Source organism: Opisthocomus hoazin, chromosome 2 (assembly GCF_030867145.1).
Source record: "Opisthocomus hoazin isolate bOpiHoa1 chromosome 2, bOpiHoa1.hap1, whole genome shotgun sequence".
Classification (NCBI taxonomy): domain Eukaryota; kingdom Metazoa; phylum Chordata; class Aves; order Opisthocomiformes; family Opisthocomidae; genus Opisthocomus; species Opisthocomus hoazin.
The window spans coordinates 132444486-132460017 of NC_134415.1; the positions used below are offsets into that span (position 1 = coordinate 132444486).

The 15532-nt window shown below is 70.7% G+C and overlaps 1 protein-coding gene, 1 long non-coding RNA gene and 2 other non-coding genes across 9 annotated transcripts; 2 read left to right on the top strand and 2 right to left on the bottom strand.

Annotated features, from left to right (window-relative positions):
* Positions 1–110: 110 nt before the first annotated feature.
* GTF3C2 (general transcription factor IIIC subunit 2) lies at positions 111–11141 on the bottom strand. 5 transcript variants are annotated; one of them, XM_075415153.1, is made up of 18 exons: positions 10984–11141; positions 10430–10811; positions 9266–9563; positions 8645–8739; positions 8031–8108; positions 7567–7665; positions 7158–7385; positions 6791–6902; positions 6568–6678; positions 4620–4651; positions 4273–4402; positions 3540–3684; positions 3119–3260; positions 2558–2645; positions 2145–2273; positions 1598–1729; positions 856–958; positions 111–770 (listed from the first exon to the last, which is right to left on the bottom strand). In XM_075415153.1, exons 1-18 carry the CDS (start codon positions 11102–11104, stop codon positions 463–465), a joined length of 2733 nt encoding a protein of 910 aa, XP_075271268.1. In that variant the 5' UTR covers positions 11105–11141; the 3' UTR covers positions 111–462. The 5 variants fall into 5 exon arrangements, with proteins under 5 accessions (XP_075271268.1, XP_075271267.1, XP_075271266.1 ...); XM_075415152.1 differs by having other exon boundaries at positions 856–963; positions 6561–6678; XM_075415151.1 differs by having other exon boundaries at positions 3119–3280; positions 6561–6678.
* A 100-nt stretch (positions 11142–11241) lies between these two features.
* On the top strand, positions 11242–13108 carry LOC142358903 (uncharacterized). Of its 2 annotated transcripts, none has more exons than XR_012761935.1 (3): positions 11242–11336; positions 11432–11617; positions 12789–13108. It is a non-coding gene; the product is annotated as an uncharacterized LOC142358903 (long non-coding RNA). The 2 variants fall into 2 exon arrangements; XR_012761938.1 differs by lacking the exon at positions 12789–13108 and adding an exon at positions 12295–12765.
* Positions 11462–11625, bottom strand: LOC142360695 (U1 spliceosomal RNA). Its single transcript, XR_012763305.1, has one exon. It is a non-coding gene; the product is annotated as a U1 spliceosomal RNA (small nuclear RNA).
* Positions 13109–14464: 1356 nt separating the features above from the next.
* On the top strand, positions 14465–14628 carry LOC142360670 (U1 spliceosomal RNA). Its single transcript, XR_012763283.1, has one exon. It is a non-coding gene; the product is annotated as a U1 spliceosomal RNA (small nuclear RNA).
* The last annotated feature ends 904 nt before the right edge of the window (positions 14629–15532 follow it).

Here is a 15532-nt window from a genome sequence, read left to right on the forward strand (position 1 = left end):
CGTGGCGCGGGCAGCCAGGAGGGGACTGGGGAGGGGGCGGCCGCGGCCCCCGCGGGGCAGAGTGTGGCCGGGGGGCCCCAGCACCAGCACCAGCCTCTACAAAACCAACCACGTTTACTGCACAAACACAGGCTCAATGTGAGCGAGTACAGAGCTCCCGGCACCGCCGCCGGCCCCCTCCGCCCAGCCCAGGACAAGGCTGGCCCCCCGCCCGCTCCCTGCACCCACACGGGGGGCAGCCGGTGACGGGGGGCAGGAGGCGAGAGCAAGCACAGCCCCATGCGCGTGGGGTCTGCGGGGGCTTCCCCGGCCCCGAGACCGCAGCTCACCCCTGGGAGACGCACCGCTCCCACCGCCCTCCCAGCACCAGCTCGGACCAAACAGCGCAGCAGGATCCTTCGGGGCCCCGGGCGCGAGGACAAGTGACCCGAGCGCTCAGGCGACGGCTGGGAGCAGCCGTCCCTACCCCGAGGCGGGGGTCCGGAGGGTGAGAAGCACTGGGGGGGGCACACGGCCCCCCCAGACCCCGGCCCAAGCACATGTGGTGGCAGCACGAGGAAGCCACGGTGCTACTCCGCCGGCAGTGGGGACTGCGGGCTGGGGCTGCCCGGCGCGTCCCCGTACAGCGAGCTGAAGCGGGCGCGGCGCTCCGGCAGCAGCCGGCAGCCCGCGCCGGAGGCCAGCCCCGCCAGGCAGTGCGCCCGCACGATGCCCGCCTGCCCGCCCGACACCAGCCAGCCCTGCGAGTCCAGGTTGGGGCTGAAGCGCACCTGCGGGGGGAAAACGGGGTCAGGAGGGAGGGGGCCGGGGCGGCGGGCGCTCGGCGCGCAGCAGGTGGGGAGCGGGGGTCCTCACCTTGTGCAGGGACTCCAGCTGCAGGCGGTCCAGGCTCAGCTCTGCCTTCGCCTCCTGCGCGTGCATCCTGCGCATCGGCTCCCGGCTGGGGAAGTTCTTGAAGCTGCGCTGCGAAGCGACGGCAGCGCCGTGAGCCGCGTGCCCGGGGAAGGAGGGCGGCACGCACAGCGGTCCTGGCGGCACGAGCAGCGCAGCAGGGCGGGCGCTGCGGGGCCGGGGCACGCGGGCTGCCCTCGGGGTCACCCACCAGACAGTGACGGCGAAGGGCAGCCCGGGCAGACCTCACCCCACCATCCCACGCCACTCCAGCGGCTCCGAGCCCGACGCTCTCCCCTCTCTGGGGGCACAGCCTGGGCCCGGTGCCCCACGCCAACCCCTCCGAGCATGGCCAGGCACAGCAGGGAGCGGGGCGCAGGTGACCCCCAGGCTCCCTCCCGGGGCTGGGAACGCCAGACTGCTGCCACAGCCCGGACACCGAGCGCATCGCGCTGCCCGGGGCCGACAGCCACGGCCATGGCCCCACCGCCCTGCAACCGAGCATCGGGGGCTCCCCACCCTGGGGACCCCAGCCCCGGCCAGCAGCGTGGGGGCCAGCCCGGGATCCGCCGAGGTGAGGGGCTGCCACGATGTCTGAGTGCCGTATCCTCGACCTGCGGCTCTCGCAACACCTCGGGCCCCGGCCCCGCTCCCACGGGTCCCACCCGGGGTCAGGACCACCCGGGCTCGCCGCCCACCCTCCTACCAGGTCCGTGTCCCGGAATCGGATGTAGCTCTTGGTCACCATCTCGCTGTAGAGCCTGGTCTTCGGCAGCGCCTGCTCGCCGTCCTCCGGCCCCGCGGGGCTGCAGGGCAGCAGATCGGCTTTGTAGACCGGCTGTGGGCGAGACAGGGCTCTGGGCAGGGCAGGGACCGCCGAGCACCAAGTGGGGCTGGGGGCCCTGACCTGCCTCCTCGCAGGGGAGAGGGAGGCCGTGCCACCATCAGGGCCGGGGACACGCGGCCAGGCCTGCCCCACGCACAGCCCAACCCCAACAGTCCTGGCCCCAGGGTCAAGGCTGCTGCCACCGCGCTTCCCCGCCACGCAGCCCCTGCCCGGGTGGGAAGGGCACGCGACACGCAGGACACACGACATGCATGACACACATGACACACACGACACACGGACGTGTGGGGCAGCAGATGCCCCGAGGACGGCTCGGGATGCTCTCCCAGCGACCCGGGAACACAACCCCCCTGCCCAGCCCCGCGCGCGCCGCGGACCGGCCCTGCTGAGCGCGACGGCCTCTTACAAATCTGCGGTCCGAGGACCGCTTGACGTTGAGGGGGTTGACGGCCAGGTCGGGCAGCACCGCAGCCACCAGCTCGCCCGTGATGTCTCCCGCAGCCACCGTGTTCAGCCAGTCCGAGCCGGAGATGCTCTGCAGGAACAGACGGCCCTGGGGCACGGGGTCCCAGCGGGCTCCCCAGCACCCCGGCCCGAGCAGCAGCACCAGACACCACACCCTGCGCACCACCCCCCGAGCCCGGGGAGGGACGGGCTCGGAAGCGCGGCGAGCCTGGACACCGGCAGGGACACCACCTCGGCCGGCCGCCGCGGCCCCTTGCCCGAGGGGGACCCCGAGAGCGGGGACTCCCAGTGCCGGGCGGCATCGCCCCTCCAGCACGGCCCCCGGGACAGAACGGCCCCGCGCCAGCCTCTTACCCACACAGTCCCCTTGCGAGGGGCCACGAAATAAGCCTTGAAGCCCAAGTACCCGGCGTCGATGTAGTGGATCCCACAGAGACCGTAACTGCAACAGAAAGGGGACGGATGAGGACGGGGCTCCACGCTGCACCCCGAGACAGCAAGAGCCAGGCAGCAGCCCACCCCCCCCCGACGCTGGCGGACGGAGGGGGGCTGTCCCTGCTCTAGCGGCATGTCACAACATCACACGGCAGCTCGGGGCAGCTCCTGGAGCCTGAGGACATACCAAGGGTCCAGAACCCTCCTGTCAGTCTGGGGCCACGCAGGAGCCCTGCTGCCCAGCCCAGCTCAGCAGCCCCATCCTTCCCCATGCCCGCCTCGCCTGCGCCGCAGGACGGCGTCCCCAACACCACGGAGCCGCGGCGCGACCCAGCAGGAGCAGAGCCTGCCCTCGCCACAGCACAGTCGGACACCCCCCGGGAGGGACAGACCAGGGGGGCCCCCGGGAGACGAGACCAGAGCCCAGCAGCAGGCTGGGCCCCGGGCACGGAGCGGGCACCGGCACACCCCGGCACTCACGAGGCGTAGCAGTTGTCCTGGGCCACGGTCACCCCGTTGTAGGGCAGCAGCCAGGCCACCTCCGTGCTGAGGAACCGCTTGATGCTGTTGATGGGCTCGTAGAGCCGCCGCAGGTCCCAGAACTTGATCTTGCGGTCGCTCCCTGCCGTGACCAGGAAGTTGCTGAGAACCGGAGAAAGGCAGCGCTGAGAGCCCAGCGCAGAGCTGCGCCCCTGGTCCCGCTGCGCAGCGCTGCTCCCACACGCAGGGGCTCAACCCCCTCGTCCCGGAAAGCCCAGCCCGACCTCTTCGGTGCCGCAGAGGGCCAAGTGTCCACAGCACCAAGTCCTCTCGAGCCCATCTCAGCACGGGAGCCTCGTGCGCAGGAGCGAGCCCGCTCGCCCGGCAGCGCCCGCACCAGCGCCGGCTGCCGTGCCCTCACCTGTCGGCCTTGCACCACTCGATGCTCCGGACCACGTGGTCGTGGGCAAGAAAGCACCGGAAAGGGTAGAGCTTGAGGGAGCCATCGGGCTGGTGCACGCACTGCAGCAGGGACTTGGTGAGCAGGTTCCAGATGGCCACGTTGCCTGCGGGACGAGACCCGGGCGCATCGGGAGCTGCCACAGCAGCCGCCTGTGACCGCGCCAGTGCCGGGCGCAGCGGTGCCAGGGCTGCAGAGGATGCCCCACGCGGCAGCACGGGAGCCGAGGCGGCGTGGGGCTGGGGGACGGGCAGGGGCTGCGGGAGCTGCCAGGTGCAGTGGCCGGGGACAGGGCAGCCCTCTTCGATGGGACAGGATGGCTCGGGTACGGCCGGTCCCGGCAGCACAGCACCGAGCTGCGGATGCCTGAAGCCAGACACAAAAGTGCAGCCAGGCAAGTCAGACGGAGGTGGACTAAGCCAGAGCCACGTCCCGGAGCCGACAGGCATGCGAGGGTGCCTACAGCCACCCCGCCGTAAGCCGTCCCCTTGTCCCAGTGACAGCAGAGGTTCCTGCACGGTGCCCGCTGCCTTCTGCTGCTCACCCCGATGCCGCCCTGGTGCCACATCCCGGGTGGCCCCATCCCTGCCCCGGCGCGAGGCCGAAGGAGCACGCAGCTCCGCAGGTGTCTCGCCTGCCGCGCGGAGGCTCTGCTGCGGGATGCGGGCCCCGCGCGTGCAGGAGGTGGACTCACCATCATAAAAACCAGCTGCGAGGTAATGATGGGGCTTGGAGGGCATCCAGGAGAGGCTGAAGCACTGGCCGCACTCGGACGCGTTCCCCGCCTGGACAGAGCCCATCTGGAGCGTGGCAACGCACTGCACCTGGAGGCGAAGGACAGGCGTCGGTCACAGCCCCACGCCGGTGCCGCATGTGGCCCGGGAGCTGGGGACACCCGGGCCTGGGAGCTCGGCTCCACTCTGCCAGCCCAAGCAGGCTGGGGCTGGGGGGCTCTGCAGGCGTCCCGACCCCCTCCCCACCAGCCAGGAGGCTCGCTGGGTGCCACCCCGACGCGGGACCGCAGCGGCGGAGGACACTGACCTTGCAGATAACGTGCTTGTGGAAGGGCCCATCTGGAAGAGAGCAGAGGAGGGTGAGGACAGGACCGGCTCTCCCAGGAGCTCCCCACGGCGGGAGCTGCTCGGCAGCTCACAGCCTGGCTCCGTGCTCCCCGCGGCCCTGGCCGGGGCTCCCAGTCCCTGTTCTGCCGCCCGTTTGGAGCAGCGTCCCCACCGCCGCTGACGAACTGCCGGCAGCACGCGCAGGGCAGAAAACAGAGCGCGGGGAGCAGCAATCCCAGAGCCCGCAGTGGCAGGACCTCCAGGAGCCGGACCCGCCTGCGCCGGGGGAAGCAGCACCCCGAAAGGCGCCGCAGCAGACGGGGCAGGGCTGGCACCCCCCACCCCCCTGGGCTCCACCCCACCACGACCGGCTGACTGCCTTGGTGGAAGCTGCTGTCACCAGGCTCAAGGGGACCTGGTGACACAGAGGGGCCAGACTGGACCGTGACCGCCCCGGGGAGGAAAGGAGCAGCCGTGTGCCACAGACTGGTCTGCTGGGCAAAGGCGGCCAAGCCGGCCGGGGCAGCCAGCGACGGGGTCTGGAGCAGCCCGGGCAGCCGCTCCCGGAGAGGGCAGGGTGCACCGAGACCCCTGCGCCCAAGGGGCTGCGGACGAGGGGTCCCCAGGACCCCCACACACCAGCTCTGTCCGCTGGAGACTCTCCCCTGCGACAGAAGTGCTGCCGGGCCCCATCCCGCAGGTCCCGGGGCACAGCGGCCCCGTCCCCTGCGTGGGGCTGTCCTCAGGCACCGCGAGCACCGGACACGCAGCTCTGCACCGCGGAGGTGTCGGCGCGCACAGATACGGAGGAGCCACGCATCCTCTGGGGCACGGCACAGAGAGCAGCCCCGGGCTCGACACCCGGCGTGGGCACGGGGACCCCCGGGGAGGCCAGCACGGCCACGCTGGCCCGGGAGCTCCCGGCACGGCCCCGGCACGCCGCAGCCTGGCGCCGATCCCGCGGCTGCAGACCGGCACCCCCAGCCCCGCTGCGGGGCGCAGGGCCAGGCCACGCAGCCGCAGCCGGGCTGACGCGACGCGACGCGGCAGCACCGGCCCGTCCGCAGGAGCCTTGCGGGCTGGGGAGGGATCGGCGCCTGCCGCAAGCTCCCCACGTGGGGTCTGCGGCAGCCGGCACAAACCACCCGGCGCCGGCGCTCGGGGAGGGGGCCGGGAGAGGCAGCGCCAGCGAACGGCGCGGGGCCGGTGCAGGCGGCAGCGGGGCGTGCGGACGGGGCCGGCAGCCACCCGCGGGCGCAGGGACCCATTCCCCGCCGCCAGCCACGGACGCGCTGTCTGCCGGCCACGGCTGAGCGGCCAGGAGCGGCACGCGCAGGTCATCAATCTCGCCGTCACCCAGCAGACGGGACCATTACGAGCACCATTAGCCCCAGCCAGCCGAGTGCGCAGAGCCCCAGGCCCCCGCTACGACAAGCAGCCCGGTGCGGGCTGCAACCAGCAGCCGCCGCAGCAGGACGCGCTCCCCGCAGTGAGCGTGGCGGGGGGGACGGCTCGGGAACGCCTCGCCCCGCAGCCCCGCTCCAGCCGCAGCAAGGCTGCCGAGAGCCCCCCAGGCAGGGCTGCCCGGAGCCATACCCCCGCACCGCGCCCTGACGCAGCCCACCCACGCCAGCCGCGCCCCGACACCCGCAGCAGCCTCGCCGCCCTCCCGGCCGTGCTGCGCGGTGCCAGCGGCCAGCCCGGGGCAGCACCCGGGGCTCGCTGCCGCGCCAGACGCAGCTCCCGGCCGGGCGGCACTGGCCTGGGCCCGGTGAGCGGGTCAGCCCCGCGGCGCCGTGGCACAGCAGGGTCCCTCCCGCGCAGGCACGGGGACCCCAGCCCCAGGGCTCCCTCGCCGCCCACCCCGGCGCGGTGGGACGAGGGCCGGGACGCCCCTGCCCGGCGGCGCGGCTTTTCCTACCTTTTACCTGGGTTCTCTGGGAGCGGTGCAGGGCCCCGGGGTGCGGGAGGGCGTAGAGCAGCACCTTCCCATCCGAGAAGGCCACGGCCAGCAGCCCCAGCCGGCTCATCTGCGGGAGCTGCAGAACGGCAGCCGGCTCAGCCCCAAGGCTGCGGCCAGCGCGGGGACTGGGGAGCCCCAGGGGAGCCCAGGCGGGCGCGGGGCCGCGGCCCCCCCGGCAGCACACCCACCTTCCTGGCAGCGGTGGGGGGCTCCCAGGCGCCGCTCGGGCAGAACTTCATGTCCCAGACACAGCCGTGGTCGGCGGCGATGGCGTAGGCCAGCCTGGCTTTGTCGGCAGAGCTGCGGGCACGGGTCGAGCCGTGAGGAGTGCGGGAGCTGGAGTCCAGCAGCTCCAGCACACACCAGCAGCTCCAGTATGGACCAGCAGCTCCAGCACACACCAGCAGCTCCAGCACACACCAGCAGCGAAGCTGGCTACCAGCACAGCCCCGTGGGCCTCCGGGTGCGGCCGGTGGCTCTGCGAGAGGACAAACCCCACCGCCCCCCCAGCCACGGAGCGACGAGCGGGACGGCGGCGCTGGCCCCGGCACTCACCCCTGCTCCGGCTGCAGCGCGCCCAGGCCCCAGAGCTGGAGGAGCGCGGGACCCCCGTGGAGCCCGGCCACGCTGTGCGTCTCGTCCATGCTCCCGTGGCAGTAGACAGCGATGTACTGCGAGGCCGCCGAGCCGTCCGGGGACGGGCACCACTCCATCGCCCACACCGGGCCGCCCACGAAGAAGGACACGTCCCGGCGCTCCTCGTGGGGCTGCAGGGAGCTGAACCTGCTGGCGCGGAGCCCGGTGAGGGCTCGGGGACGGAGCAGGGCCGCAGCGGGGTGGGAACACACTGGCCGAGCCCCGTCACGGGGCCGGGGGACACCGAGGGACACCGGGGGACACCGAGGCACGCGGCACGGGCCAACAGCCAGCACCCAGCCGTGCCGCGCAGCAGCCCGTCACGGACCTGTTCACCCTGTACAAGACGCCGTCGTCTTCGATGCCCTCCCGCTGGATGGAGAAGAGCGGAGACTTCTCTGCCGCCGGCAGGTACGGGGCAGCTTCGCTGGGGAGGCGGAGGAAGGTGAGAGGACATCTCTCCACCCCTGCGCCTCACCAGGCACAGGACCATGCCCCAGCACCCGTCCCGGCTGCATGGCCTGGCGTGCCCCGCTGCTGGCCACCCCCGGGGTACCAAGACTCCACGGCCAAGCCCACGAGACCCCCAGCGCCCGTGACAACAAAGCCCCCTCCTGGTCCCACCCCTGCTCCCGCCCCAGGGACGGGGAGCACAGCACCCACTGTGCCCCGCTTCTGCCCCAGCCCCGACGGCCGGGGCCACCCAACCTCCCGCCCCGAACGCTGCCGGGACCGAGCGCGGGCAGCACCGGCGCCGCGCACCCCCCCCTCCCCACGCTGCTCCAGCGGTACCTTTCGGAGAGACACGTCCACTTGTGTGCCAGCGGGATCCAGCTGGGAAACTCCCACTGCGAGTGCTTCTGATCCCGCCTGCAGCGGACGCGCCAGACCTCAGCGGCAGCCCCGCGCCCGGGCCAGGCCCGGCCGGCAGCACGGGCAGCCCCCCGCATCCCACCCGCAGCACGGGCAGCCCCCCGCACCCCGCCGGCAGCACAGGCACAACCCCCCACCCACATCCCACCCGCAGCACGGGCAGCCCCCTGCACCCCACCCGCAGCACGGGCAGCCCCCCGCACCCCGCCGGCAGCACGGGCAGCCCCCCGCACCCCGCCCGCAGCACGGGCACAACCCCCCCCCCCACCTCCACCCACAGCACGGGCAGCCCCCTGCACCCCGCCAGCAGCACGGGCAGCCCCCCCCGCTGAGGGGTCTCAGTCCCTGCCCTCCTCCACACCCCCCACAGCCCCCAGCCCCATCCCCAGCGGCTGCCAGCAGAACACCGGTGCTCCCGATGGCGCGCGCTCCCTTCCCCTCACACCTGCGACAGTGGCGGTCCTGGGGGCACCAAAGCCACCGCTCCCCATAGCCCACCCCGAGCCCCCCAGCAACCCCCAGCCCCCACTCACAGGCTGCAGGTGAGGCTGGAGCACTTCTCCACTGGGGCCATGATGGAGTTGTGGAAGCCGTTGGGAGCGAGGCCTCGGCACTGGGGCTTGGATCTCTGGGCACAAGAGCAGACTCAGGGCAGGACCTGGCCGAAGGGCCCAGCGCGGGCTGCCTCTGCCTGCCCAAATGTCCCCGCGGGCCCCGGGGGGACCTGCCCGTCCGAAATGGCACTGACGCAGCCCACGAGCACAGAGCTGTCCTTCAACCGCGGCGGCCACCGAGACCGTGTCATGCTGGGCTAGACACAAAGTGCCCTTCTGGGGACTCCCACCAGCTACAGGACAGCCTCCGCGACCCTGCCTTCACCTCCCACCAGCTTCACCAGGAACGCAAGACCCCCAGACACCTCCTGGGAGTACCTGTCCCCCTGCCCCCCCCCCCTCACTTGGAGCTGCCTCTGCCCGCGGCTGAGCCCAAAGAGCTCACGCCTGGAGCCACAGCATCCCCGGCCGAGTCCCGCTTCAGGGCTGTTCTGCCCCTGACAGCCGGGGGTGGGGACAACGCGTGACAGCTCCGACGCTTTGTGTTGTTCCTGCTGGGCCAAAGATCAGAAGCGGCCAAGGCACAGGCCCTGCCCTTACGCCTGCAGACGACGTCTTCCCACTGTGTCCTCGGAGTGCCTCCAGCTCCGTCTCCAACCCCTCACTGAGCGGTGCGTCGCTCCCCTCCTCCTCCTCCGCCTCCAGCAACACCTCCTTTGAGGGCACGAAGTCAGCGTCTCGCGCAGGATCATCACTATCTGTTTCCTCCTCCTTCCTCCTCCGGCTCCGACGCTTCTTCTGATTATGCTCGAGCTCCGGCTCCTGGGCACCCTCGGTAGGAGCCGGGGGCTGGTACACCGTCAGCTCGTCTGCCAGCTCCTGCAGGTACAGCAAAGCCCTGGGACACCAAAGGCATTGCCCGGAGGTGAGCAGCGGGGCGGCGCAGGGACCAGACAGCCCTCCCTCCAGGACCAGGCGGACGCTCCTCTCCAGCTCGTGCTCTGGGCAAACAGCTCGCTCCAGCCCTGCCTGGCCAGGCTGCGGCAGAGCCCGTCTGGATGCGCTGCCAGCCTGCAGACCGGCCGCTCAGACGGGCAGCACCCCGGCCCCCTGGGAATGCCGGCCCCCAGCTCAGGCAGGGGAACGGGCTCAGCAGGCAGAGCAGCGCGCGGCCCTTTGCCAGCCAGAACGTGGGAAAGCCAGAGATCTCCCTGCCAGCACCCTCAGCAAAAGGAGCTCCCACGCCGGGCCCCCCCGCTGCGAGCCGCACCCTCCCTCACGCAGCAGAGCGAGGGGACCGGGGCGCTGCCGCCCCGCCGCTCGGCCCCCACAAACCCGGGGCTCGGAGAGCACTGGCACTGCTCAAGCGGCTTTCAGAGGCTTCCCCCAGGGACTCCCGCACGCAGCGCGGCTCGCACAGCTCGCTCTGCTCCCTGCCAGACAGGGCTCCGCCTGGCTTTGCCAGGAACAGAGGAAACCTCTTCCCACCGCAGACTGCTGCCAAACACCCGCTGCATGCCAGCTCGCCTACAGCCCCCGCTGCTCCCCACGCCGCCGAGCGCCTGGGTCCAAACACGTTCTCCTAAAGCGGGAAAACATCGCTCCGCGGGGAACCAGCTTGTCCCACTGATGTGGGACCAAGTCCCTCAGGAAAGACACCGAGACCCCTCAGGCAAGGCAGAGGTCTGGAGGAACTGCTTTGAGAGCGGCGTCTGCCTGCCCTTCCACGCTCCCTGCGGCCCCCCCCGGCCCCCCCATCCTCACACTTTGGCTGCCCGCCTCTTGGGACGCCCGCCGCGGGGGGGGTCCAGGGCTTCTGCCGCCTCGCCGCTCCCCAGCATCTTCTGCACGCAGATGGGCTCCGGGGCCGGGCACTCCAGGTCCTGAGACAGCTTCAGCAGCAGCATCTCCGCCTTGGGCTTCCGCCCGCGCTTCCTGGGTGCCTTCGCGAGGGGCACGGACCCGTTCTCCGGGGTCCCCGAGGGCTCGCCGCGCCCCTCGGTCTCCGCCGCGGCTGGGCAGGTTGCATCGCAAGGGCTCCCTTTGGCTTTCCGGTGGCGGGCAGCTGCTTTCCGGGCCTTGGCGGTTTCTGCTCGTTCCTCCGCCTGGTCCAAAGCTTCCGGACCCCCGAGCGGCGACACATCCCCTGCCCGAATAAAAAACCAACAGGAGCTGTCAGCGCCGGGGAGCACATGCAGCACCGGGACATGGCGGCCCCGGCTCCTCTCCGTCTGCACCAGCCCGGAGCTCCCTACCCTCTCCCCGGGGTACGATGCGGTGCCCCCCCCCCCCGCTCAGCAGCGGGCCCCGGTACGTACGGAGCGGCCGGGACTCGCCCTCCCGCACCCGGCTTCGGCCGGGAGGAGCCGATCCCCGTCCCGAGCGGCCCCGGCGGGTCGGCTCCCGGCAGCGCGGCCCGCGGGCGGTGGTGGTCGCCATCCGGGCGGGTCCCGACCGGCTCCCGGAGCAGCCTCCACCGCGGGCCGCGCCGCCAGCGCCGAACCGGATGCGGAAGAGCGGCGGTGGGCGCGGGGGGATGGCGTCACGGCGGGGACGTCATCAGCGAGGCGCGGGGAGGCGCGTTTCGACGGGAAGGGAGGGAACCCGCCGGCCACGCGCGACAGCACGCGTGAACAAGAGGCGCGCGGAAAGGACAGTGCGGATACAGCGGGTGGGAGGGTCCGCGGGATACCCACAGCGAGGGGACGGGCTCTCACAGAGCGTGTATAACACACTAATACTAATACGTTCCATCATCTCTTACAGGACTTTAATCTACTTTTAGTACCAACAAGCCAGGGGAGAGCGCGAACGCAGTCCCCCACTACCACAAATTATGCAGTCGAGTTTCCCGCATTTGGGGAAATCGCAGGGGTCAGCACACCCGGAGTGCAAGGGATGAGCCTCGCCCTGGGAAAACCACCTGCCTGATCATGGTGTCTCCCCTGCCAGGTAAGTATGCCCTCACCTCCGCACCCACCGCTCCCCACCCACCGCCACAAACACACAACACGCGGACACCCCCGACACCGCACCCGACACCCACACGCCCGCACGCCGCCTCCTCCGCACCACGCTCGGCTGCCGCCCGCGCCCACGCACCACCCGCACCACGCCCGCGGCCGGCGTGGTCCCCGCGAGAGGGTGTCCCGTCGTGCCTGGCGGCGCCTCATCTGCATGGCCCCGCCCCGGACCCGCAAGCACCGCCCCCTGTGGGCTCGGAGCGGCTCTGCTGGCAGCTGCGCGATCTGTATGGCCCCGCCCCAGGCCCCGCCTCCCCGGCCCCGCCCCGCCCACCCGAGACGCCCGCAGGGACCGCGACCGCCAGCGGGGTCTCAGGGGGTCCCGGGGGGTCTCAGGGGTGCTCAGGGCTGTGCCCGGGGCTCTCAGGGGATGCTCGGGGCTGTGCCCGGGGATCTCAGGGGTGTCCGGGGGTCTCAGGGGGTCTCAGGGGGTCTCGGCGGTCTCAGGGACACAAGCTCAGCTCCGCTGCCGGCTGAACCTGCTGAGGGAAAAGCGGGAGCCACCTCCCTCAGCCGGGGCAGAGACCCCGCGTCCCCAGGCATCGGGCTGGCCTCCAGCAGCCGGCAGGACCCCACTGGGTGCTACTGGTTCGCACTGGTCTCCAGGACGGGCCGACACGATGACGCCTACAGGGCCCACGGACAGAAGTGTTCACAGCCCAGTAATGCCCAGTGCCGGGACTGGGGGTCGGGGCGCTGACGGCAGCGCCGCGGAGCAGGCGCCCGCGCAGGAGCAGCCCACGAGCACGCGGTGCCGCGAGAGCCCCCGCGTTTCTCAGCGCTGGGGGTTGTGCGCGTGGGCGCAGCTGGCGCTGCCTTGCAGCAAGCCGGTGCGGGAGAGGCTGGAGTGAGGCCTGCGCGGCGCAGGCGGAGACCGGAGGAACGGTGCAGAGTGTGCCGGGAAACGAGGGCCGAGAGGAGGGCGATGCCGTGAAAAGCCGGCCTGAAGAGTGAGAGATACGTTCATCGGGTCCGTGTCAATGGGAAAGCCAGGACAGCGTGGTCAGATGTGATTTTCTGCCTCGCCTGCCCTTGTGTCAGCACAGACTGAAAGAACGCAGGGCTCCGGGTGATACACATTGTTTCTGTGTCTTGCACAGTTGCCTGACGAACACCTTGGTGTACGGAGACGTGTTAGGCGGTTCAGAAAATCAACAAAACCAACATGTTCTGGAACATTTTGTCATGCTATGTTCCCAGTTTAAACCAGTTTCGTTGTTACATAGTGTTACATAAGAGAAGCCCATAGGGCACATGGGTAAAGTCCAGAACCTTCTCTATGAAGATGTATCCACAGACCATATATAAACTGGAGACGGGAACTGGACGGTGTGTGTCTTGGTTGTGCAGAGACTCCCGGCACACCCAGTGCTGTTTGCTTGCCTTCATTCGCCCAATAAATTGGATACTTTAATTGAAACCCTGTTTGGGACGACCTCATTTACCACAGAGTCAATAGTCAGGGCTGCTCAGCAGGCGTTCTTCACTGCGGCGCCGGGCACACGGGGATCTCTCCTCCAAACGCGTGCCCCAAACACCCGTCATTTCAGGTTAAATACGATCACAGTGTGCATATTCATGACATTTCCGAGACACGCTTAGCATATTCACGGCTTTCCCAAGAACTATTTGGCATTATGTTAATGTCTTTCACGCACGCCTGTTAGCGTCCTTGGGTGGTCTTTGGGGGTCCTAAGACGAAGGCTTACACTCCTCGTCACAGTGCCCGCTGGCTGACCTTTGTTTCTGCGCAGACCCAGTTCTAAGATCAGTTCACCGTGTCCTTCCAGGCTGTTTTGCTCTGCTCTCATTGCCCTCCTGGTGCCTCTTTCTCTCTGTAGCTTGGAGCTCTGCCCTCCCAAGGCCGAGCTGTCTGGGGTAGAATTATTGAGGAGCCTCTCAGAGCTTTCCTGTCTGCTCAATGCAGCAAGGGTCTACTTTAGTTTAATTGCAATCACTCTGGGAAGTGGAAATTTCACATTTACGAGTATCAGCCCCGACTCCCGGCGCCCAGAGCCAGCCAGTGAGAGGCTGCACGCCTCGGCGGGGCGGCGGGGCCGTGACCCAGGGAGCACTGGCTGGGCCCGGCCAGGCCTCCCCAGTGACACGCCGGGTGCCGGCCCCGGCCCGGGCCTCGGCAGGTTCCATTCGCAGAGCGGCTGCTGCGGGAGGAGCGGGGTTCCCCGTGACCCCAGAGCCCGACCCGGGGCTCGGCAGGCTTGTGGCCCGGGCAGAGGAGCTCCCGGCCCGGGCCGAGCTGAGGCCCTGCGGCAGGGCAGCAGGCAGAGCCCCGCGGGCAGCGCGGCCGTGAGCTCCTGCCCCGCGGCCCTCTGCCTGGCCCCGGCCGCGGGAGCTGCCCGCAGCCCGGCCCCGGGTCCCGCCGGCCCCGCTCCCCGGTGAGCGGCTGCGGGTCCCCGCTTCACTCTGGCCGGGCGGTGCGGTGCGTGCGGGGCAGGGGCGGGGCCATGAGGAAGGGGCGGGGCCATGCAGATCGCGCAGCTGCCGGCAGAGCCGCTCCGAGCCCACAGGGGCGGGGTCAGCGAGGCCGGGGCGGGGCCATGCAGATGAGACACCGCCAGGCACGACGGGACACCCTCTCGCGGGGACCACGCCGGCCGCAGGCGTGGTGCGGGCGGTGCGTGGGCGCGAGCGGCAGCCGAGCGTGGTGCGGAGGAGGCGGCGTGCGGACGTGTGGGTGCCGGGTGCGGTGTCGGGGTGTCCGCGTGTTGTGTGTTTGCGGCGGTGGGTGGGGAGCGGTGGGTGCGGAGGTGGGGGCATACTTACCTGGCAGGGGAGACACCATGATCAGGCAGGTGGTTTTCCCAGGGCGAGGCTCATCCCTTGCACTCCGGGTGTGCTGACCCCTGCGATTTCCCCAAATGCGGGAAACTCGACTGCATAATTTGTGGTAGTGGGGGACTGCGTTCGCGCTCTCCCCTGGCTTTGCGGTATTAAAAACAGAGCTGGTAAGATCGCAAATACTTCTGCGTGAGCGCTGGTGTCGGGATGGCTCCACGGGCGCTGAGCTCTCTCCCGCCGGGAGAGTGCCCGCAGCCGGGAAGCGGTGCAGGCCCCGCGCGGGCGGGCCGAGGGGCCTCAGTGCAGCGCTGTCCGCGGTGGCTCCCGCGCTCCGTGGCCGCCTCCTCCAACCGCACCCCGCGGCCGCCGCGACCCTCCTCAGCCCGGGGACCAACTGCGGGGCCTCTCCCCGCAACGGGCCCAGCCCCACCGCTAACGGCACCGCAAGAACCCCGCAGCCCGTCGGGCGGGCCCCACTGCCCGGTCGCTGTCGCCTCGGTCTCTGTCCTCTGCCCCACCCCTGTGCTCCGAACGCACCCAGGGGTGGGGCACCCAGCAGCCGGGCTGGTCCTAGGAGACACGAAGGGACCCGCTCTGCCTCCTCCCTCAGCCCCGCGCCCCGTTAGTGCCTTCCTCATCCTTCTCCAGCCCAGGGACTCGGGGCTCTGCCCTGCTGACCTGGGCTCTGCACACGGCAGCAAGGACCCACGAGATGGGTGTATAAAAACACCCTTTTTTGGGCAGAGGTCAGAATAACGGGCACCCTGCTCCCCACCCGCAGCTGGGCACACGCAGGGCACTGGTGGTGACAGGCTCCGGGGCTGGGGGGGGAAGCGACGACAGCCCACAGCAACCCCCGCCAGAAGCTACAATGAACACCAGCGTTACGGGACGGGAACGCTGCAGAACAAGGGAGGACACCCCCTTCACGCCAGAGCCCCCCGCCTCTGCCCGGGCTGGACCCTGCGCCAGGCCCCTCTTGCAGGAGCAGCTCGGGCACCCCCAGCCAGAGGAGGCACGGGCCAGGGGCTGCCACCAGAGCATC

Bases quoted from the DNA above. Each gene is read 5' to 3' on its own strand.
- GTF3C2 (XM_075415151.1), bottom strand. From the start codon at position 11,104: ATGGCGACCACCACCGCCCGCGGGCCGCGCTGCCGGGAGCCGACCCGC. The intron at 4,403-4,619 runs GTCAGTGTCCTC...CTTCGCCTCCAG, and splicing joins ACAAGCACGTTATCTGCAAG to GTGCAGTGCGTTGCCACGCT. The intron at 1,730-2,144 runs GTAAGAGGCCGT...TCTCGCCCACAG, and splicing joins GGTCCTCGGACCGCAGATTT to CCGGTCTACAAAGCCGATCT.